Here is a 25090-nt window from a genome sequence, read left to right as displayed (position 1 = left end):
CTGTCTTACCAGAAATTACACAGCAAGACAGAGATGGATCTGGACTTGTCATTTCTGGGTCTGGGTTGCCTATCACGTGACCTTGGTGTCTGCCAAACCTCTGACGGAAAGTGTTATTGAGTCTAGCAGATGGAGCCCATCTGAGCTGGTTAGAGAAATTAGAATAAATTTGTCCCAGTCCAAAGGGACAACACATCAACAGCATTCATCTCTTTATGAGATGAGAGCTCCTTGTCAATACCAAAAATATGTGGTGACCCTTCTGCCCTTAAACTAAAACAGTTATGCTAGTTTGATGCAAGTAGGAGTTTATTTAGCAGATGATGTGCTAGGGCAGAGCAAATAGCAATCCTAAATATCCCATACTCTTCCACATTTCCTACCCTCTTACAGTTAGGTGGGATTACGTGACTGATTTCAGTCAATGTGAGCCTAAGCGACATTTGTCGCTAGGCAGTAAAAAGCCCATGTGGGATTCTCCAGTCTTCCTCTCCCCCGCCTTTGCCTGAGGACACCTCATGTTCTAGATCTGAAGTTGGCAAACTACAGCCCACAGACAGATGCCTGTTTTTGTAAATAAAGTTTTATTGGAACACAGCCACGCCTGTTCATTTCTATATTGTCTATGGCTGCTTTTGTGCTAAAATGGCAGTGCTAAGTAGCTGTGCCAGAGACCATGATCGGGACCATATGGCCTGCAAGGCTTAAAAGATTTACTATCTGGCCCTTTTCAGACAAAGTTTGTTGACTTCTGTTCTAGATAGAGCAGCTACAAGATGGTGGAGCTTTGTATAGTGTGGGACCCTGCATGACTGTGTGGAGGAGAGACCTTCCACTGACCTATATGATCCATATAATGGATCCATATTGTTGATCTGATCCAAAGAAGGATCCAAACCTTCTTTCTTTATAAATCACTCAATCGGAGGTATTTCTTTATAGCAATGCAGAATGGACTAACACACTACTTTTGTGCTACAAAGACTGAGTTGAGTAGTTGGGACTATGTCCCTCTGTCCAGAGGATGTAGGGTTTGTAAGGCCAAAAATATTAACTATTTGGTCATTTACCAAAGAAGTTCACCCACTCCTGCACTAGAAGATCCACACTGTTGATGTGTCCCTCTGGACTGGGACAAATTTATTCTGAGAAGAAAACATGAAAACCATTTGACTTGGGGTTGTTACTGGAGCATAACCTAATCTACCCTAACAGGTTCCAACGGGCATTCGAGAAAGGGCATTTGACATGAGGAGGGATTCAAAAAGCCTACTTACTTCCTTGTGAAGTGAACTGCACAAGAAATGCCGATGATGAGAAGGCCAATGATGATGGAGGCGATGGCTACCCACTTAGCATTCCGCCCAAGCCGCCTGGCTCCTTCGTAGTCTCCATCGTTGTAGCTGTTCAGAGACTGGGGGACACAAGGGAAGAGCTGGTGATGACAGATAACCCACAGGGAAAGGGATGGAGGTCCTCAGGCTGTCCTGATGAAAAGTCTCCAGGGCTCTCTGGAGACTCTGCTTACTTCACTGGCAGGCTGCTAAGCAAACAACATGGTCATCCCCTCTTTCAGGAATCCTTCCCTAAACTCTAAGGATGAGTTAACTGCCCCCTCTGTATTTCCCAATGACTTTTGTCTTAGCATTTACATAACAAGATTTTGTCTCTCCCACTAGCATGTAAGTGCAATGTGGGCAGGGGTCATCATCTGTCTGTTTTCTTTTCTTTTTTTTTTTTTGAGACAGAGTCTTGCTCTGTCACCCAGGCTGGAGTGCAGTGGCACAATCTTGACTCATGGCAACCTCCGCCTCCTGGGTTCAAACAATTCTCCTGCCTCAGCCTCCCAAGTAGCTGGGATTACAGGTACCTGCCACCAAGCCTGGCGAATTTTTGTATTTTTAGTAAAGACAGGGTTTTACCACATTAGCCAGGCTGGTCTGGAACTCCTGACCTCAAGTGATCCACCCACCTTAGTGTCCCAGAGTGCCGGGATTACAGGCATGAGCCACCACGCCTGGCCATCTGTCTTGTTTGGCATACCAGTGTCCAGTGCAATACTTGCCATGTAGAAGATGCTGGATAAGTATTTGTAGCATAAAAGGACAAATGAGTATGTCTATCTTGTTCACTAGAACAGGGGTTTCCAAATCATGGCTCATGGGCCAAATCCAGTCTGCTGCCTGTTTTTGTAAATAAAGCTTATTTGGAACATAGTCACACTCATTTGTTTACTATTGTCTGTGGCTATTTGATATAGTTTTGTTGTAGGGCAGGTAAGCCCCAGAATTGGGGCCTAGCCTGGGAAGTTTTTTGACCTCTCTCAGGAAAGAGTTTAAGAGTGAGCTGGTAGGCTGGGTGTGGTGGCTCACGCCTGTAATCCCAACACTTTGGGAGGATGAGACGGGCGGATCACGAGGTCAGGAGATCGAGACCAACCTGGCTAACACGGTGAAACCCCGTCTCTACTAAAAATACAAAAAAATTAGCTGGGCGTGGTGGCGGGCGCCTATAGTCCCAGCTACTCTGGAGGCTGAGGCAGGAGAATGGCGTGAACCTGGGAGGCGGAGGTTGCAGTAAGCCGAGATCGTGCCACTGCACTCCAGCCTGGGCGACTGAGCAAGACTCCATCTCAACAAAAAAAAAAAAAAAAAAAAAAAGTGAGCTGGTGGTAGAAGAAAGCAGCTTTAGGCCGGGTGTGGTGGCTCATGCCTCTAATCTCAGCACTTTGGGAGGTCAAGGCAGGTGGATCACCTGAGGTCAGGAGTTCGAGACCATCCTGCCCAACATGGTGAAACTGTCTCTACTAAAAATACAAAAAATTAGCTGGGCGTGATGGCAGGCACCTGTAATCCCAGCTACTCGGGAAGCTGAGGCAGGAGAATTGCTTGAACCTGGGAGGCAGAGGTTGCAGTGAGCCAAGATTTTTGCCATTGTACTCCAGCCTGGGCAACAAGAGTGAAACTCCGTCTCAAAAAAAAAAAAAAAAAAGAAAGCAGCTTGATTGAGGCAGCAGTGTTAGAGCCCTGGCTGAGTTACAGCTCCATGACTGCTCCTGCAGAGCAAGGCTACCGTGTAGGCAGCGTGTTGACAGCAGCAGCTCAGGGCAGTGCTGCAGTCAGATTTATACTCACTTTTAACTATATGTAAATTAAGGGGCAGGTTGTTAAGAAATTTTTAGATAAGGGGTGGTAACTTCTGGGTCATGGCCCTGAAAAGGGGTGACAACTTCCAGGTCATTGCCCTGGAAAGGGGTGGTAACTTCTGGGTGTTGCCATAGCAATGGTAAACTGTCATGGCACTGGTGAGCATGTCTTATGGAGAGGAGCTTTGAGTGCCTTTTCCCTGTTTCAGCCAGTCTTCAATCTGGTCTGGAGTCAAGTCCCGCCTCCTACCTCAGTTTGGATGTTTGTTCCCTCCAAATCTCATGTGGAAATGTGATCCCCAATGTTGGAGGTGGGGCCTGCTGGGAGATGTTGTGGTCAGGGGGCAGACCCTCATTAATGGCTTGGTGTCCTCCCTGCAGTAATGAATTCTCACTCTGTTAGTTCATGTGAGAGCTGGTTGTTTAAAAGAGCCTGGCATTGTTCTCTTGCTCTCTCTCTCTCTGTCTCGCCACATGACACAATTGTTTCCCCCTTGCTTTCCACGATGAGTAAAGGCTTCCTGAGTCCTCACCGGAAGAAGATACTGGTACCATGTTTGTTTAGCCTGCAGAACCATGCACCAAACAAACCTCCTTTCTTTATAAATCATTCAGTGTTAGGTATTTCTTTATAGCAGTGCAAAACGGACTGACACACTACTTTTGTGCTACAAAGACAGAGTTGAGTAGTTGGGACTTTGTCTCTCTGTCCAGAGAATGTAGGGCCTGTAAGGCCAACAATATTTACTATTTGGTCATTTACTAAAGAAGTTCGTCCACTCCTGCACTAGAAGATCAATCCATGAGGTCGGGGACCTTGGCTGAATTTTTTGTCTCCATGCCCAAGTCACGGCTGTCATTCCCAGCTGTTAAAATGTTGAAATACTCTGCACTCATTGATAAATAGCAGCTACTCTGAAGCTTGTCCACCTTCCCCAATATCCCAGCCATCCCACTTGCTCCTCTGCATTTTCCCCGGTTTCCCCATGATCCAGCAACTTAAGGGTTATTGGGCTCAGCAGAGCATCTTCTCTGATTCTGTGCTCATGCCCAACTTGTTAAATATTTAAATATCATCCTTGTTTCTAGTACTTAGAGTGGTGTCTGGCACATTGTTGGAGCTCAAGAAATATGTTATTGACTGAATGAAGTGCATGAATATTTCTGTTTCCCCACAGAATGTGAAGTTTTTGAGGGCATCTTTGAGGTCTGCAGGACATAGCACACTGCCAGGCGAAGAAGAGGTATTCAGAGACTGCTTGCTGCTGAAATGAAGGCCAGATACTGTTCTTCTCCCTTTAATAATAAGAGAATCTTGACCAAATGACATCATGTGCCTTCTGATAAAATACCCTAGCAAGGACATTTTACCCGTGTAATTTTCTTTTCTTTTCTTTTTTCTCTTCTCTTCTCTTCTCCCTTCTCCTTCTCCTCCTCCTCCTTCTATTTTTCTTTTTCCGGAGACAGAGTCTTGCTTTGCTGCCTAGGCTGGAGTGCAGTGACGTGATCTCAGCTCACTGCAACCTCTGCCTCCTGGGTTCAAGCCATTCTCCTGCCTCAGCTTCCTGAGTAGCTGAGACTAAAGGTGCCGGCCACCACGTGTGGCAAATTTTTGTATTTTTAGCAGAGAGAGTTTCACCATGTTGGCCAGGCTAGTCTCGAACTTCCAGCCTCAAGCAATCCACTTGCCTTGGCCTCTCAGAGTGTTGGGATTACAGGCATGAGCCACTGCACCTGGCCCTATGTAGTTTTCTCAATATACCTAGCTTTCTTTAATTAAGAGGGAATAATAGGGTAAATTCTATTTGAGCAACTTTCTGCAAGACAAATGGCTTGAAATTATTTTTAAAAAGTCAATGTCATGAAAGACATGCACACCCACCCACCCACACACATCAGGAGACTCTCCTAGATTAAAGAAAATGAGATGAACCTACAATTATATGCAATGTATGATCCTTAATCATGTCTAGGATTAATAAATAAGTAGCAATTACAGATGTTTTCGGGATAACTGGGGAAATTCGAGTGTAGAGTAAATGTTAGATAATAATAATGTTAAATTTCTTGAGTGTGATATTTGTATTTTAGTTACACAAGAGAATTTTTTTTTCTACAGAAGATACAGGCTGCATTATCTAGAACTGATATTATTGCAACCTGTACCTAAATTTTCAGCAAAATAAGAATAAAAATGGCAAAAAATGTTAACTATTGATGCATTTTGGTGATTATATAGGTCGTTGTGTTATTTGCTCACTTATATTTGAGGCCTGCAATTTTTCAAAATAAAAAGAACACACAGTTTTGAAAAATAAGCTCTCTTTATCATCCCATGGCTAAGAGTCACCCAACAGTTGTGCTGTAGTCCAAAGAAGACTGGAAATATGTGTTTAAAAGTTATGTATGTGCACACCTGTAGTCTAAGTTACTCGGGAGGCTGAGGTGGCAGGATCACCTGAGCCCACGAGTTTGAGGCTGCAGTGAGCTACGATCGTGCCACTGCACTCCAGCCTGGATGACAGAGTGAGACCTTGTATCAAAGAAAAAAAAAAAAAAAAAGAAGAAGAAGTTATGTACAGAAGGACTCCATCAGTGCTGTGAATTACAGATTTCACTGAGAACCTCTTCCTTGATTCTGAAATCACAGCACTTCAGTAATAATTGCTCCTTTTCCTGGACTATTAAGGGGGATTAGACATATGCAGACAATTACAAGCCAGAGAAATACCCAGTATACCACAGAGCTTTCTGCTTCCGGAACCTTCCATTAATTCTTGGATCTGGGCCACCTTAGTCAGCAACAGGTGGGAAGACTCAACAATGAAGAGGAATTGCTTTCAGGCCTCTTGTGTGAATGAGACAGCGAGAACTAAAAACAATGTTAGGGACTTCCAGCAAGGTGAATTCCCGAATTCTAAGTCATGAATTCTGGAGTTCTCCATCTTGGGTGTTCATTAGAACCACCTGGGTAGTAAAAAAAAAAAATACAGAGAACCAGGCTCTATCATGGAGAGATTCTGATTTAACTGATGTGGGGACCAGGTGGCACGTTTTTTGTGTGATTTTTTTGTTGTGGTAAAATATGCCTACAATTTAATCTTTTAACCATTTTTAAGTATACTGTTCAGTGGCATTACGTACATTTGCATTGCTGTGCAACCATGACCCACCATCTATCTCTGGAATTTTCATCTTCCCCAATGGAAACTCCATACCTGTAAAATACTCCCATTCATCCTCTCCCCAGCCCCTGACAACCACAATTCCTTCTGACTCTATAAATTTGACTATTCTGGGTACCTCATGCAAGTGAAATTATGCAGTATTTGTTTTTTGGGGGGACTGGATTCTTTTACTTACACATAATGATGTCTTTAAAGTTCATCCATGTTATAGCATGTGTCAGAATTTTTTCCCCTTTTAAGGATGAACAATACTCCATTGTAGGGATATATACAATATTCCATTGTAAGGATACATTGCATTTTGTTTATCCCTTCAGCTGTTGATAGATGCTTGAGTTGCTCTTGCATTATTATTATCATTAAATTTTTTTTTTTTTTGAGACGAGGTCTCATTCTGTCACCCAGGTTGGAGTGGAGTGGCACAATCTTGGCTCACTGTAGCCTCGACCTCCTGGGCTCAAGTAATCCTTCCACTGCAGCCTCCTGAGTAGCTGGGGCTACAGGTGCATACCACCACACCCAGCTAATTTTTGTTTTTTTGATTTTTGGTAGAGATGGGGTTTTGCCATGTTGCCCAGGCTGGTTTCAAACTCCTGACCTCAAGCAATCCACCTGCCAGAGCCTCCCAAAGTGCTGGGATTACAGGCATAAACCACCTTACCCAGCCTATTATTATAATTTTTAAGCTTCACAGGATTGAAAACTTCTGGTCTATGTAACTATCCTTAATGTCCTTCAAGGTCAAGATGCCCACCGTCTTTAAATTTATTCCAAGGAAGTATGTAATAGACCATGGGCTTGAAATTCAGAGATCTGAGTTCAAATTCCATGTCTTATCATCTGCAAGAGCTAAGGCAAGTTTTCAACTTTCCTGAGCCTTAGTGCCCTCATCTGTAAATCGGGGCAATAGTAATAGCGCCCACTTCACATTGAATTAATGTGTGTCAAGTGGTTGGTATTGGCTCAGCACGTAGTGTATGCTCAATAAATGTTAGCTTTTGCTGTGAATTGCCACTTCCTGCCTTGCTCTTATTCTAAATCTGCAATCTTTGGGGTGTACCAGAATCTTCTCTACCCTTGCTGGATCTTTGGGGAGAGTAATCTTTCCACCTCAGCCTCCTGAGTAGCTGGGACTACAGGTGCATACCACCACAACCAGCTAATTATTATTATTTTTTTTTGTATTTTTGGTGGAGATGGGGTTTTGCCATGTTGTCCAGGCTGGTTTCAAACTCCTGACCTCAAGCAATCCACCTGCCTCAGCCTCCCAAACTGCTGAGAAGCTGTTTTAGAGGCTTTACGATCAAAATCACTGCATAGAATATTAGAACCCTAAATTCTGAGCTCATAATCCAGTTTAGAATTATATAAGTTCATACCTTCCCAAACCGACCTATTGCGCTGCCTTGGAAAACACAGTTCTGAGATGATAGCTATGATGATGCATTCATGTTGCTGTAACCATAGGAAAAATAATGAAGTCCCCTCTCTTTTCTAAATGGCAACTCCTGGATGTTTGGATGAAAAAACAGTTTCATGTTCTCAGTAGCAGTGACCAAAAAAGTGGGAAGAACAGCCAGTCTGTCATGTAGAAGGGTACATCTATCACCTGTGCATTGCCCACGATCACAGGTGAAATGAGGGTCCCTGGCCATTTGAGTTGTTTGATACAAGGCAGAGAGGCTGTGCTTGGTGACATGGCTGAAGGGGATTTGGGTGCAAGCCACAGGTGAATCCTGCTCTGACTTCATCACCTGCTGCCACTCTGGCATCTTGTATGTGACCCTCCTCTCTTTGCAAACCACCATCTTTCCAGGGACATGTAAGGGAGACCTTGAGTGAATCTAGGAATGGGGCTGCTGTTGGCTTGAAAAACAGATGAAAAGCCTCTTTCAGTATTAAGTGTGGACTCTCCTCTCCCCACAGATCCTTTTCTGAATCCATTTTCTCCCCTGGTACTTGGGAAAAGAGCTGCCCACGGGTAGATCTGCTGGGTAGAAGTAAGAAGATGCGGGGAGGGACGAGAGTGGGAGACTTCAACTCTGAGATTTCATTGTGAAGGATTTCCATGGCTGGGGGGTCTCGTGCTTAAGGGTAGAGAACTAACAGTGAAGCAGAAAGAATTCTTTCCCTGCCTCCCCAACATGTCAGCTGTAATTCTTTTCCTCTTTTAATTGGAATTTTATACTGAGGTTCTCCTGGCAGATGTGACAGACTGAAGCGGTGGAAATGGATTTTAGAGAAAATGCATGGTTTATAAATCTTTTTCTGAAGAGCTTAGAATGTAAACTATTCCATCTGGTGTGGAAGAACTAGGAAGAAACGGGGCAGCTTTAGATACTCAAAATTTATATGATCTTATTTGTTCTTTTAAAAATTACTAATGCAATTTGTGAACATGTAAAACATTTGGATGCCACAGAAGCACATACAGTCAATAGTAAAGCTCTTTCCCTAATCTTATTTCTCAGAGATAACCCTTATTAGCAGTTTGGTGCATCTGATTCTAGATTTTTTCCCGCATGAATGATATGAAAAGAAAACTGACACTTTCTCCTGCTTCCATTATGACTAAGCACATCATGTATCATAGTCAGGAGAGAGAAACAGCAATTTTCACCCTGAGATAAACCAAGAATAATAGAGTCAGTCTGTCTAGTCCTGATCCCTCAAATATTAAAACCTTGAGTACTTCCCATAAATCTTGGCAAAGACAACTTCATCACTACCTTTTGCAATTATGATGTCTAAACACAGGTTACTTCCTTTGTGGATATTGTAATATCTTCAGAAAGATACTGTTTTGTTTTCCAGGAACAGATTAATATAAAACAACTCGGTCACCTTGGTAACTTTGCATCTGTTTTCTTTTAAATACTTGTGTTTTGCTTTGGCTAGCTGGTCTTTTTGAAGGTGGATTCTCTTGCATTTCTTTTGAAGTAAAATCTTTTCTTCTCTAAATGTTTTGGCCTTAAGTCTTTCTTTGACAAAACAACAATGATAACAGATAATATTTATGAGGCATTTAGTATATGCCAGACACTGTGTTAAATGTTTTTCAAAGATTATTGTATTGGTCCTCACAACACTATGAGCTAGGTGCTTTGTGGTTTCCATTTTACAGATGGGAAAACTGAGGCCCAAAGAAGTCAAAGCAGTTTGTCCATAGTCACATGGCTAGTTTGGTACAGTGATTGTACACACACACACACAGGCACAGACACACAGAAGTTTGTGTTTTTTTTTCTCTTTGTTCTAAGCATATGAATAGGCCAGGTGCAGTGGCTCATACCTGTAATCCCAGCACTATGGGAGGCTGAGGCAGGAGGATCACTTGAGTCCAGGAGTTCAAGACCAGCCTGGGCAACATAGCAAGACCCTTGTCTCTACAAAAAATTTTAAAAATTAGCTGGATGCCAGTTGCAGTGATACATGCCTGTAATCCTAACACTTTGGGAGGCCAAGGCAGGAGGATCACTTGAGTCCAGGAGTTCAAGACCAACCTGGGCAAGATAGGGAGACCCTCTATCTACAAAAAATTAGCTGGTGTGGTGGCACATGCTTGTAGTCCCAGCTACTTGGGGATGCTGAGGTGGGAGGATTGCTTGAGTTCCAGTGTTCAAGGCTGCAGTGAGCTATGATTGTGCCACTGCACTCCAGCCTGAGTCACAGAGCAAGACCCTGTTTCAGAAAAAAAAAAAAAAAGCCAGGTATGGTGGCATGTACCTGTAGTCCCAGCTACTCAGGAGGCTGAGGCGAGAGGATTGCTTGAGCGCAGGAGTTTGAGGTTACAGTGAGCTATGGTTGAGCCACTGCACTGTAGCCTGGGTGACAGAGCAAGACCCTGTATCTGAAAAAATAAAAAATATAAAAATACAAACAGTATCATACTACATGTGTTCTGCAATTTGCTTTTTTTCCACTTAATATGGGGTGGGCAACTTCCCAAGCTAGTGTGTCCAAGTCTATCTTATTCTTGTTTTCTTTCCCCCTTCGTGATTAAAATAATGAGTTATATTGATAGACTTCCTGATGTTACATCATCCTTGTATTCTTGGGGAAAGTCTTGATTTGTTATGGTGCAATCTTTTCTTTGTAACTTTTTATTTTCAAATAGCTTCAAACTTACAGAAACATTGCGAGTTCTATAAACATTGTGAGTATGGTTGTCTTATTCTTTTTAAGGGCTTCCTAGTAGTTCATTTAAATGGTCATGCCTCACTTATAACTATAACTATAGACATTTAGTTATTTAAAATTTGTTGAGATTGCATAATATGCTGCAGTGGACATTCTAATTCATACATTTTTGCATACGTTTAAGCCTCTGCTTTTGGTGAATTTCTAGGAATGGAATTGTTGTGTCAAAGGGTATATGGATTTACATTTGGAGAGATAGAGCCAAATTGCCCTGCAAAAATGTTATCCAAATCTATGCTTCCACTAATTGTATTTAAGTGCTCTTTCCCCGACATCATTGCCAATACTGTATATTATCAATCTATTGTTTCCCCATTCTGATGGGTGAAGAAGAATCTCAAGATAAGATTCCATTAATTAATGGTGAGGTTGAGCCATCTTTTCACACTTCAGATCTTAGCTCCAGTGTTATCTCCTCACAGAGGACTTTTCAGACCAGCTTATCTAAAACTGGCCAGCTCTCCCTAGTGACCCACACAGTGCCTGGAACATAGAAGGAGAGCAATAAGTGTGTGTTGAATTAACAAATGTGTGTATAAATGAATAGTTATTGATCCTATGTATTTCTTCTTGATGAGTTTTGTACCCATACCCTTTGTCTAGTTTTCTGTCAGTTTGTGTTTTCTTACTGAGCTGTGGGAAACTTTTACATATTATGGACCAGCACTGTGCAACAGAAATATAAGGGGAGACACACAGGTGATTTTAAATTTTCTAGTAACCATATCAAAAAAGTAAAAATAAGTAGGTGAAATTAACTTCAATAATATATATTTTATTCAATCCAACATGTCCAAAATATTATTCAAAGCTCTGGTACTAGCCATTTTTCAAGTGCTCCATAGTCAAATGTGGCTAGTGGCAATGTACTGAATAAGTGAATAATATTCCTTGATCTGTTACATATTTTGCAAGATTTTCTCCCACTTTCTCCTGGTCTGTCTTTAAAAAATATTTTAAAATATTATTATTATAGTGATATTATATTAATATAACTCCTGAGTGAATAGATTTGTACCAATGCCAGTGTTTCTTTTTTTTTTTTTCTTGAGACAGGATCTCGCTCTGTCACCCAGGCTGGAGTGTAATGGCATGATCTTGACTAACTGCAACCTCAACTTCCCTGGCTGAAGTGATCTTCCCACCTCAGCCTCCCAAGTATCTGGGACTACAGGTGAGTGCTACCACTACCAGGTAATTTTTGTATTTTTTGTAGAGATGAGGTTTTGCCATGTTGCCCAGGCTGGTCTTGAACTTCAGAGCTCAAATTATCTGCCTGCCTCGGCCTCCGAAACTGTTGGTATTACAGACATGAGCCACCATGCCTAGCCTACTCTTTTTTCGTATGTGTATGCTTCTATGGAATTTTGTCGCATTGTATTCATCCATTCTCATGCTGCTAATAAAGACATACTTGAGACCGGGCAATTTATAAAGGAAAGAGGTTTAATTGACTCACAGTTCAGCATGGCTGCGGAGGCCTCAGGAAACTTACAATTGTGGTGGAAAGGGAAGCAAATATGTCCTTCTTCACATGGCAGCAGGAGAGGGAAGAATGAGTGCTGAGTGAAGGAGGAATCCCCTTATAAAACCATCAGATCTTGTGAGAACTTACTCACTATCACATGAATAGCATGGGGGAAACTGGCCACATGATTCAGTTACTTCCTACCAGGTCCCTCCCATGATATGTGGGGATTATGAGAACTACAATTAAAGATGAGATTTGGGTGAGGACACTGACAAACCATATCATTGCACTCCTGGCCCCTCTCAAATCTCATGTCCTCACATTTCAAGACAAAATCATGCCTTTCCAACAGTCCCCCTAAGTCTCAGCTCATTCCAGCATTAACCCAAAAGTCCAAGTCCAAGGTCTCATCTGAGACAAGACAAGTCCCTTCTGCCTATGGTCTTGCAAAACCAAAAGCAAGTTAGTCACTTCCTAGATACAATGGGGGTACAGGCATTGGGCAAATACATCTGCTCCACAAGGAAGAAATTGGCCAAAACCAAGTGGCTACAGGCCCCGTGCAAGTCCAAAATCCAATAGGGCAGTCATTAAACCTTAAATTTCCAAAATGATCCCCTTTGACTCCATGTCTCACATCCAGGTCACACTGATGCAAGAGGTGGGTTCCCATGGCCTTGGACAACTCCACCACTGTGGCTTTGCAGGGTACAGCCCCCTTCCCTAGCTGCTTTCACAGGCTGGCATTGAGTGCCTGCGGCTTTTCCAGGTGCATGGTGCAAGCTGTTGATGGATCTACCATTCTGGGTTCTGGAGGACGGTGGCCCTCTTCTCACAGCTCCACTAGGCAGTGCCCCAGTGGGGACCTTGTGTGGAGGCTACTACTGCATATTTCCCTTCCATACTTCCCTAGCAGAGGTTTTCCATGAGGGCTCTGCCCCTGCAGCAAATTTCTGCCTGGACATCCAGGCATTTCCATACATCCTCTGAAATCTAGGTGGAGGTTCCCAAACCTCAGTTATTATCTTCTGCACACCCTCAGGACTAACACCACATGGAAGCTGGTAAGACTTGGGACTTGCACCCTCTGAGGCAATGGTCCAAGCTGTATCTTGGCTCCTTTTAGCCACGGTTGGGGCTGAAACAGCTGGGATGCAGGGCACCATGTCCAGAGGCTGCACACAGCAGGGGGGCCCTGGGCCTGACCCATGAAACAATTTTCCCTGCTAGGCCTCCAGGCCTGTGATGGGAGGGGCTGCCTTGAAGGTCTCTAACATGTCATGGAGACATTTTTCCCATTGTCTTGGTGATTAACATTTGATTTCTGCAGCTGGCTTGAATTTCTCCCCAGAAAATGGGGTTTCTTTCTTTCTTTCTTTTTTTTTTTTTTTGAGATGGAGTTTCGCTCTTGTTGCCCAGGTTGGAGTGCAATGGCATGATCTTGGTTCACTGCAACCTCCACCTCCCAGATTCAAGCAATTCTTCTGCCTCAGCCTCCTGAATAGCTGGGATTACAGGCATGCACCACCATGCCTAGCTAATTTTGTACTTTTAGTAGAGACAGGGTTTCTCTATTTTGGTCAGGCTGGTCTCGAACTCCTGACCTCAGGTAATCCGCCCGCCTTGGCCTCTCAGAGTGCTGGGATTACAGGCTTGAGCCACCACGCCTGGCCGGGGTTTTCTTTTCTATCACATCAACAGGCTGCAAATTTTTCAAACTTTTATGATCTGCTTCCTCTTGAGTGCTTTGCCATGTAGAAATTTCTTCTGCCAGATACCCTAAATCATCTGTCTCAAGTTCAATGTTCCATAGATCTCTGGGGCAGGGGCAAAATGTCACCAGTCTGTTTGCATAGCGAGAGTGACCTTTCCTCTAGTTCCCAACAAGTCCCTCATCTCCATCTGAGACCACCTTAGCCTGGACCTCATTGTCCATATTACTATCAGCTTTTTGGTCAAAGCCATTCAACAAGTCTCTAAGAAGTTCTAAACTTTCCCACATCTTCCTGTCTTCTGAGGCCTCCAAGTCTCTAGGAAGTTCCAAACTTTCCCACATTTTCTTGTCTTCTTCTGAGCCCTCCAAACTGTTCCAACCTCTGTCTGTTACCCAGTTCCAAAGTTGCTTCCACATTTTCTGGTATCTTTATAGCAGCTCCCGACTCTCCGCGGTACCAATTTACTGTAATTGTCTGTTCTCACACTGCTAATAAAGACATACCTGAGACCGGGTAATTTATAAAGGAAAGAGGTTTAATTGACTCACAGTTCCACAGGGCTGGGGAGGCCTCAGGAAACTTATAATCATGGCAGAAGGAGAAGTAAACATGTCCTTCTTCACGTGGTGGCAAGAGAGAAAAGGATGAGTGCCGAGCGAAGGGGGAAGCCCCTTACAGAACCATCAGATCTTATGAGAACTCACTCACTATCACAAGAACAGCATAGGGGAAACTGGCCCCATGATTCAATTACCTCCCACTGGGTTCCTCCCATGACACATGGGGATTATGGGAGCTACAATTCAAGATTGAGATTTGGGTGGGGAGACAGCCAAACAATATCACCCATGTAGATTTTAATAACCATGACTACAATCAGGAAACAGAAATGCTCCATCACCACAGAGAAATTCTCCCTGTGACTCCTTGTAAGTCGCACCTTTCCTCCAGGTCCATTGTCTGTTCACTTATATTTGTGGTGTTTGGACATTGCTGAGTTCTTTTCTAAGCTATAGAGCTCATAATTTCATAAACCAACCACCCGTATTTGAGGGTGCTAAGCAGCCAGTTGCTGTCTCTCTTCATCCTGCAAAGTATTTTAAAAAGAAGGGACTTTAGTTTCTTTCTGGTTTTAATTTTCCTCTGTTATCCAAATGGATCTTAGAGTATAGAACAAGAGCATAGTCTAATGTTCTAAGAATTCACGACACTTCACTCTTAGAATATAGAACACATGGGTTCTCATCACACATTTCATAAGGCATGCAGGAGTCTCTTCTCTTTGATCGGGGCCTAGGCTCATGTTGGCAAAACGGAATAACAGTGTTCAGGTCTTACCAGATGCCTTGAACCAGTGAAGTCCACAATTTGACAGAAGAGTGAGCAAGTTCCTCTCTCCTGTAGTAAACGCTAATGATCTCATGGTCACTGAAGCTGGTTATTTCAAACTTATTTATATACCCCTTCCCTGGATGGACACATGATACCTAAATACCCACAGAAGGAAAGTTGGGCAGAAGTCAGAAGTGACGGTGACCGTTTCTATGCTGAACCTCAAAAAGGTTGCTGTGGGGGACAGCAACAGTCATGAGGCTGTGCAGTGGAGACTCCCAGGCACCTGTCAGAAGGCACAGGCAACTCCTGGCATCCACACCTCAAAGAAAAAGAGTCCAGAGTAACCCTATAAATTTTGATAACTAGCACTGAATACCGGTAGGTCTAATGTTCTAAGAATTCATGACACTTCACACCAAACAGCAAAGCTACTCCACTGCCCTAAGCCAGGAAAATGTGGAAAGTACTTTGTCCTTTCCTTCTGGTCTTCAGATCAGAACTCTTGCTACATCCCACAGGATACCCTGGATGAGACAGCAGTACCTATGGGATTGCTGCCAGTGAAGACTGGAGATGAAATTCTCCAAAGTTATATTTTTATATCTCCCTGTATTCATGGTTCCCAGTTCTAGCTGCAACTTAGAATTACCTGGGGTGGGAAGCTGAAAAAATTCCTATACCCAGGTTCCTTCCCAAACCAACTGAATCAGGCTCTCTGGGGGTGGGACCCCAGCATCAGAATTTTTTTGAAAGCTTTTCAGGTTATTCTGAGTGCAGCTAGAATTGAGAACCACTGTCCTAGATAGACAGCCATTCATTAATTCATTCATTTAAAAACTACTTCTTGAGTATCACCTGTGTGCCTGGCACTGCTCCCTGCCCTCATGAGGCTTACTTTCTGGTGGAGATAAAAAATAAATAAACATGCAAATAAATAAGATGAATACAGAATATTATTAAGGCAAAGAAAGTGGGGTGGAGAGGGGAGTTTTTTTTTTTTAGCAGAAAGCAGGTAGACTGAGACCTGAAGGCTTGAGAAGAAGCCAGGCCTGCAGAGAGCAGTGGGGAGAGGATGCCTGCCAGGGAGGATGGCAAGTGTAAAGGTCTGGAGGGGGGAAAGAAGTTTTTTGTTGAAGGTTCCCCCAAAAATGCAGTGTGGCTGAGCTGTAGGAGTGAAAGAGAGAGGAGAGGGTACAAGAAAGGGAAGAAAAGAGAGGAGAGAGGAGAGAGAGATGCGATAAGGCCATAGGGGAAGCCAGGAGCTATATTAGTCATAATAATGAATCATCATATTAAAATAATAGCTAATATTTATTGAATATTTATTCTGTGCCAGGCCCTGGACTAACCACTATATGTGCATCATATAATCGATTCCTTACAATAACCCCCATGGGGATAGAAGTAATCTTATCCCCCATTTTACAGATGAGAAAACTGAGACTCAGAGAGAGGGACACCAATAGTCAAACTGTTTCTGTGTTCAAAAGCAACTTTCTAAGGGGACTACAAACGTAACCAAAAGTTAGTGCATCCATCCACAAAGCCCTTAGGATAACTATAGTGCATCCATCCACAAAGCCCTTAGGATAACTATTTTATTACGCCCAAAAGAAATTAAGAGCAAGATTTGATGCACTGTTTGATGCACAGCACCAGGTAGATGACTTGACTTAAATTTAATAAAAATTTGGTTACTGATAGAGAACATAGGGCAAGTATATCTAAGCTGTGCTACTAATTTCACTATCAAAAATTCATTTTCTTTGTTCTTGCCTCTCTCTCTCTCTCTCTCTGTTTCTCTTTGAGATGGAGTCTTCACTCTCTCACCCAGGCTGGAGTGCAGCGGTGCAATCTCGGCTCACTGAAGCCTCCGTCTCCCACGTTCAAGCGATTCTCCCACCTCAGCCTGCTGAGTAGCTGGGATTACAGATGCACGCTACCATAACCAGCTAATTTTTGTATTGTTATTAGAGATGGGCTTTCACATGTTGGCCAGGCTGGTCTTGAACTCCTGACCTCAGGTGATCCGCCTGCCTCAGCCTCCCAAAGTAATCCCTGCTGGGATTACTGGTGGGTAGATGGGATTGGAACATTGTGCTTCCTCAGCTCTAAAGCCTTCCATGGCTCCCTGTTTTCCTGGGAGAAGCTCACATTCTTCATTCTGCCCTTCCCAACCTGCAGGAGTGGCCCCTGCAGCCTCTCCTATCACGTTTGGAGCCTTTTCCCTTGCTTACTGTCTCCCCGTTGCCTGCCCCCATCTGTGTCCAGGTCATCTCCTCTCTACTTGTGGCCCTCCTCTCTCTCTGTCTCATGTGGCCAGCATCTGCTCATTCTGGTCTTGGCTGACCTGTTGGCACATTCAGGGCAGCCTTCTCAGGCCTCATCTCTTCATTTTTTATTTTTTGAGACAAGGTTTTACTCTGTTGTCCAGTGGTGCAATCATAGCTCACTGCAGCCTCAAACTCTTGGGCTCAAGCAATTCTCCAGCCTCAGCCTCCAGAGAAGCTGGAACCACAGGTGCATGCCACCACGCCCGACTAATTTTTTCATTTTCTGGTAGAGACAGGGTCTTGCTATGTTGCCCAGGCTGGTCTCACACTCTTGTGCTCAAGTGATCATCCTGCCTCAGCTTCCAAAAGTGCTGGGATTACAGGCATGAGCCACTGTACTCAGCCAGGTCCCTACATCTTAAGTAGGTCCTATGACCATAGTCAGTGGGTTCTGACTCAGCTCCTGATTTATTTCCTTGTGCTCTTGACGCGAGTCACAGTCATTTGATTCAGCGGCCTGTTGACTTTGGAGTGTTTGTTCTGCCACCTGACTGAGCTCCGTGAAGCCACAGACCATATCTCATTGTATTCATTGCTCCAGTGCCTAATGGAGAGTCTGACACCTAGCATTCCCTTAATATATATTCCTAATAAAAAAGAAAAAATTCATACAGCCAGGTTTTCATTTTCCAACCTGTAGCCCTGCTTTTTTTTTTTTTTTTTTTTTTTTTGAAACAGGCTTCTTAGGAATTTGCCCAAATATCTAGCCATTTGGACAGTTGATGATTACTGGTATGTAAAAAGAATGCTTGGTTGACCAAACAACTGAGGGGCTAGGGGAGGCATAGCATTAGGAGAAATACCTAATATAAATGACGAGTTGATGGGTGCAGCAAACCAACATGGCACATGTATACCTATATAACAAGCCTGCACGTTGTGCACATGTACCCTAGAACTTAAAGTATAATTAAAAAAAAAAACAAAAAAAAACCTTAGTTTTCCTTTTTTTTTTTTTTTTGAGACAGGGTCTCATTACATCACCTGGAATGCAGTGGTGCGATCACGGCTCACTGCAGCCTTGACCTCCTGTGCTCTAGTGATCCTCCCACCTTAGTCTCCTAAGTAGCTGGGACTACAGGCACATACCACTATGCCTGGCTAATTTTTTTTTTTTTTTTTTGAGATGGAGTCTCGCTCTGTCGCCCAGGCTGGAGTGCAGTGGCGCGATCTTGGCTCACTGCAACCTCCGTCCGCCTCCTGGTTCACGCCATTCTCCCGCCTCAGCCTCCCGTGTAGCTGGGACTACAGGTGCCCGCCACCACGGCCGGCTAATTTTGTTTCTGTATTTTTGGTAGAGACGGGTTTTCACCGTGTCAGCCAGGATGGTCTTGATCTCCTGACCGCGTGATCCGCCTGTCTCGGCCTCCCAAAGTGCTGGGATTATAGGCGTGAGCCACAGCGCCCGGCCAATTTTTTGTATTTTTTTGAAGATGGGGTTTCACCATGTTGCCCAGGCTGGTCTGGAACTCCTGAGCTCAAACAATCCACCTGCCTTGGCCTCCCAAATTGCTGGGATTACAGGTGTGAGCCACTGTACCTGGCCTCCTCATTTGTAAAATGGGGATAAGAATATCTATGCACACGGCTGGGCGCGGTGGCTCATGCCTGTAATCCCAGCACTTTGGGAGTCCGAGGTGGTGGAATCACAGGGTCAGGAGATTGAGACTATCCTGGCTAACAAGGTGAAACTTCATCTCTACTAAAAATGCAAAAAATTAGCTGGGCATGGTGGCACGTGCCTGTAGTCCCAGCTACTCAGGAGGATGATGCAGGAGAGTCACTTGAACCCGGGAGGCGGAGGTTGCAGTGAGCCAAGACCACACCACTGCACTCCAGCCTGGGTGACAGAGTGAGACTCTGTCTCAAACAAACAAACAAACAAACAAACAAAAAACAAAAAGAATATCTATGCACAGGTTGGTTGTGAGGCTTAAATGAGATGATGGCAGTAAAGGGGCCCGGCATTATCTCACTTAATTTTGAAAACTGAAAGAGAGGTTGGCATTAATATTCCCATTGTATAGGTGGGAAAACCTAGTCTCAGAGAAGCTAGGATAAGAGCAGAGCTGGGATTCAGACTTAGGAGTTGAGTTTAAAGCCTGGCCCAACATGATGTTTGCCTTTGAATCTGTACCCCCTCCCAGTGTTCATGTTGGGAGCCAAAGGAGAAGATACAAGCAAAAATGGAAAGCAGTCTTGTGAAAAACTCTGGGATATATAAACAGACCTCTCAAAAGAGGTTCACAAAGCAATGAAAGAAGCAAGGGCCAGAAAACCCACAAAAAGGAAAGAAAATATTTGCAATTCACATATCTGATGAAGTATTTGTATCTAGAATATATATATATATCTTAAACTCAACAATAAAAAGACAAACAACCCAGTTAAAGAGGGGCAAGGTCTCTGAACGGACATTTCTTTGAAGAAGATATACAAATTGCCAGTAAGCACAGGAAATGCTCAACATCATTAGTCACTAGGGAAATGCAAATCAAAACCTCAAAAAGATACCACTTTGCACCTACTGGGATAGCCACAGTAAAAAAGATAATAACATATGTTGTTGAGGAGATAGAGAAACTGGAACCCTTGTACAGGGCTGGTGGGATTGCAAAATTGTGTGGGTGCTTTGGAAATGGTCTAGCAGTTCCTCAACAAGTTAAACATATCATTATTGTACCACCCAACAATTCCACTCCTAGCTCTACACCAAAGAAAACTGAAAACATAAGTTCATACAAAAAAATTGTGCATGAATATTCATAGCGGCATATTTTTCAGAGCCAAAAAATGGAATCAATCCAATGTCCATCAATGAATGAATAGAAAAACACAATATAGAATATCCATATAACAGAATATTATTCAGCCTTAAAAAGAAGGAAGTACTGATTAATGCTACAACATGGATGAACCCTGAAAACAGGATGCTAAGTGAAAGAGGACATATATGAAAGATCACATATTGTATGATTCCATTTATAAGAAATATCCAGAATAGGTAAATCCATAGAGATAGACAGTAGATTGAGATTGCCAGAGGTTGCGGGGATGAGTAGTGACTGCTAGTGGGTTGTATTAGTCCATTCTCAAGCTCCTATAAAGAAATACCTGAGACTGATTAATTTATGAGAAAAGAGGTTTAATTGACTCACAGCTCCACATGGCTGGGGAAGCCTCAGGAAACTTACAATCATGGTGGAAAGCACCTCTTCACAGGACAGCAGGAGAGAGAATGAGTGCCGACTGAATTGGGGAAAAGCCCCTTATAAAACCGTCATATGTCGTGAGAACTCCCTCACTATCATGAGAACAGCATGGGGGAAACCACCCCCATGATTCAATTACCTCCCACCAGGTCCCTCCCATGACAGGTGGGGCTTATGGAAACTGCAATTCCAGATGAGATTTGGGTGAGGACACAGCTAAACCACAACATTCCATCCATGGCCCCTCCCAAATCTCATGTCCTCAGATTTCAAGACACAAAAATCATGCCCTTCCAACAGTCACCCAAAGTCTTAACTCATCCAGCATTAACCCCAAAGTCCAGATCCAAGTCTCATCGAAGACAAGGCCAGTCCCTTCTGCCTATGAGCCTGTAAAATCAAAAGCAAGTTAGTCACTTCCTAGATACAATGGGAGTACAGGCATTGGGTAAATACACCCATTCTAAATGGGAGAAATTGACCAAAACAAAGGATGCAAGTCCAAAATCCAATAGGGCAGTCATTAAACCTTAACGTTTCAAAATAATCTTCTTTGACTCCATGTCTCACATCCAGGTCACGCTGATGCAAGAGATGGGCTCCCATAGCCTTGGGCAGCTCTGCCTCTGTGGCTTTGCAGGGTATAGTCCCTGCCCTGGCTGCTTCCATGGCTGGTGTTGAGCGTCTGTGGGTTGCACCAAGTGCATGGTGCAAGCTATTGGTGGATCTACCATTCTGGGGTCTAGAGGATGGTGGACCTCTTCTCATATCTCCACTAGGCAGTGCCCCCATGGGGACTCTGACCCCAGATTTCCCTTCCACACTGCCCTAGCAGAGGTTCTTCATGAGGGCTCCACACCTGCAACAAACTTCTGCCTGGACATCCAGGCATTTCCATACATCCTCTGAAATCTAGGCAGAGGTTCCAAAACCTCAATTCTTGACTTCTGTGCACCCTCAGGCCCAACATGATGTGGGAGTCCCGAAGGCTTGAGGCTTGCATCCTCTTAAGCAATGGCCCAAGCTATACTTTGGCCCATTTTGGTCATGGCTGGAGCTGAAGCAGCTGGGATGCAGGGCATCATGTCTGAGGCTACACACAGCAGGGGGCCCTGGGCCCATAAAACCATTTTTCGCTCCTAGGCCTCCAAGCCTGTGATAAAAGGGGCTGCCTTGAAGGTCTCTGATAAGCCCTGGAGACATTTTGCCCATTGTCTTGGTGATTAACATTTGGCTCCTGGTTACTTATGCAAATTTTTGTAGCTGGCTTGAATCTCTCTCCAGAAAATAGCTTTCTCTTTTCTATTGCATTGCCGGGCTGCAAATTTTCCAAACTTTTATGCTCTACTTCCTTCTGAATGCTTTACTGCTTAGAAATTTCTTCTGCCAGATACCCTAAATCATTTGTTTCAAGTTCAATTTTCCACAGATCTCTAGGGCAGAGGTAAAATGCATCCAGTCTCTTTGCATAGCAAGAGTGATCTTTACTCCAGTTCCCAAAAAGTTCCTCATCTCCATCTGAGACCACCTCAGCCTGGACCTTATTGTTCATGTCACTATCAGCATTTTGGTCATTCAGCAAGTCTCTAGGAAGTTCCAAACTTCCCCACATTTTCCTGTCTTCTTCTGAGACCTCCAAACTGTTCCAACCTCTGCCTGTTACCCAGTTCCAAAGTCGCTTCCACATTTTCGCGTATCCTTATAGCAGCGCCCCACTCCCTCAGTACCAATTTTACTCTATTAATTCATTCTCATGCTGCTATGAAGGAATACCCAAGAAAGGCTGGCATTTATCTCCAGGGCTGCCATAGTGCTTGGCATATAGCAGGTATTCAAACATTTTTGAATGAATAAATGAATAAATGAATGTGGGAAAATGTCCCTCCCTGATTTCCACCCTTGAAGGATGGCAGTAGAAAGTTTCCCAGATGCTGTGGAACCTTCTCTGGGGACCAAGCACCCTACTGCACACTCAAGTGATGCTTCTTCATGTTGACTTTAAGCTCTTCTCCTTCATCTGAATTCCCTCTCCCAACTTTGCTCTTTAAATATAAGAGTCAACTGCCATCCCAACCAGCTTCTTAACCATGGTGGCAGGGGCTAGAGATGGCCATCATTGGAAGAGAAGGCTGGAGGCCCAGGCTTTCTCCATCTTTGCTCTTGCAGATTTCTATTTGCCACTCCCTCAGCCTCCTTCATTTTCCTTCTCATTGAAAATGAGCCTTGGACTTTGCTATAATCAAACATGAATGTGGGCAAGAAATTTGGGGGGATGTTTGAAGTGATGGAGACATTCTCACTGCTGTCTGCCATTTCCTCCTTTTGGTAGATACTTTCTACAGAATAGTGAGTAAAGGGAATCTTTTCAAGGGAAAAGATCATGGGCCACATATCTTTCAAAAACATAAAGAATTTATCTCAGGAGCATCAGGTGCCCTCTCTCTGGCTGGGAGATAGATCCAAAAAGTGGGCTTATATTAGAGTGAGCTTCTACTTGGGTAGAGAAAGAGCTACTTCTTACCATTTCAGGCTAAAAAACCCCACTGGAATTGGAACAAAACAAAAACAACAGCAAAACTTCTGTTAACTCTCCAAGCATTAACTTTGGGGCAGGAGTTGTGATAAGCTGTAGTTTCTCTGTCCTCAATGATCTTCAAGACTAGAATAAAATATCAGAATAAAAGCGTTTTTCTTAAGTTAACTAGAGAGCTGACCATTTCAGCTCTGGAATGATACATGATTTAGAGCAAGAATCACCTTTTGGGGTGGATAAGAATGCATCTAATTACCAGTTGGGCATGGTGGCTCACGCCTGTAATCCCCGCACTTTCAGAGGCCGAGTTGGGAGAATCTCCTGAGCTCAGGAGTTTGGAGACCAGCAAGAAATACAAAGATTAGTTGGGTGTGGTGATGCATGCCTGTAGTCCCAGCTACTTGGGGGCCTGAGGATGGGGCAGGAGGGTCGCTTGGGCCCGGGAGGTGGGGGCTGCAGTGAACCATGTTTGCACCACTGCACTTGAGCCTGGAAGCCAGGGTGACAAAGAGAGACTCTGTCTCAAAAAAAAAAAAAAAAAATTGCATCTAATTACTAACCTTGTTCTCCTTGTTGAATTCCTTTTTATCTTTAGAAAAATGCTCATTTCAGACTAGAAATGATGTCTACATACTTTTTACGGAAACTTTGGAAAATATTAAAACTTTTGATAGGAGTATTTGAAATGATAATAGGCAAGATTTGTCAAGAAGTTTGCATATATTATCCCATTTAATTCAGACCACAATCCCTTGCAGGTAGGTGATATTGTTTCCAATTTACAGATGAGGAAATAGAGACTCAGAGAGGTTAAATAATTCAATGAACGTCACCTAACAATAAACAGTAGTGCCAAGATTCAAACCCTGGTGGGTCTGATGATAGAGTTTGTGCTCTACATATTATAACTCTTTATACTGTAACTGTCCAGAATCCTGCTACTTAGAGGAAATCATTGTACAGTTTGAAATACTTTCCAGCCTTTTCTTCCCCCATGCACGTTCATGCTTTTGAGGGTAAATGTATGGGTATATGGCTACTTTTAATTGATAAAGAATGAAGGATCTCATTGCACAGACAATTTTGTATTTTGTCCTGTTTTTCCACTTGGCCCTTCACCCAAGCATTTCCCTGTATCATAAAAATTCTTCAAAAGCACTATCCTAACTGTGCTGTAACACTGTATGTTATAAATAGATGGATTATTATTTGGTTTGCCAATCTCCTATTTTGCAATCAATATTTATGTCTCTTTTACATTTATAGCAACAATAATGAATATTAAGCAGTTACTCTGTGCTAGGCACCATGCGTCATGTTTAGGAACTCATTTATAATTTATTTCATAACTAATGCTGGATGAACATCTAATATGTAAATACTATGCTCCATTTAGCTCATGGTTTTTCATTTTAATCTCTTGGTGAGGCTTTCTTTGTATAAACCTTGTGTGTTTCCTAAATTTTTTCGGGAACTTTAAATTTTGTTTGCTATTGCTAATGCCAATATTCTGATCTGTTGAGTTCAGTCGATACTGAAATCCTAATTTTAGAACATATTTTTTTAGAACACGTTTTTTTTCTTCAAACCATGTCTTCTAATTCTTCAAATTGTAGAACTTTTTTTTTTAGATCATGTTTTTTATTCTTCAAACCACATCTTCTCTCTTTCAAAACCATCCTCATTGTCTTCATTCCTTTATCTCTAGCACATATTTGGTTAGTGAGAAGTGAGTTTTCTCCCTTTCTCTGTCTCTGTCTCTGTTTCTTTCTTTCTCAGTGTCTCCTCCTTATACTCCCCTCCATCTGTAGACTTACATAAATTTCTGAACATAGTCTGATACTTTTTTCCAAGTGCAAGAAACTCTTTTTAAGTAGATCAATATTGTTTTAAATTCCAAACTCCTAGATAGCAGGCTCTTATCAAAATAGCTTGATGTATGTGGGCACTTAGTAAAT

General features: G+C 43.1%; 1 protein-coding gene and 1 long non-coding RNA gene across 3 annotated transcripts in view; one reads left to right on the top strand and one right to left on the bottom strand.

Moving 5' to 3' along the window:
- The window catches only part of LOC134737627 (uncharacterized), a 278740-nt gene that overhangs the window by 36548 nt on the left and 217102 nt on the right, over positions 1-25090 (top strand). The window lies entirely within an intron of this gene.
- TMEM233 (transmembrane protein 233) overlaps positions 1-25090 on the bottom strand; it is a 49392-nt gene that overhangs the window by 11975 nt on the left and 12327 nt on the right. The window contains exon 2 of one of the 2 annotated variants that reach the window (XM_054443575.1): positions 1278-1414. The exons of the other annotated variant lie outside the window; for it this stretch is intronic. Coding sequence (XP_054299550.1) covers positions 1278-1414 — 137 coding nt within the window. The remainder of the gene's footprint in view (positions 1-1277; positions 1415-25090) is intronic. 2 annotated transcript variants of the gene reach the window in all.

The sequence above is a fragment of the Pongo pygmaeus genome, chromosome 10 (genome assembly GCF_028885625.2).
Source record: "Pongo pygmaeus isolate AG05252 chromosome 10, NHGRI_mPonPyg2-v2.0_pri, whole genome shotgun sequence".
NCBI lineage: Eukaryota > Metazoa > Chordata > Mammalia > Primates > Hominidae > Pongo > Pongo pygmaeus.
This window is presented reverse-complemented; position numbering and strand designations above follow the sequence as displayed.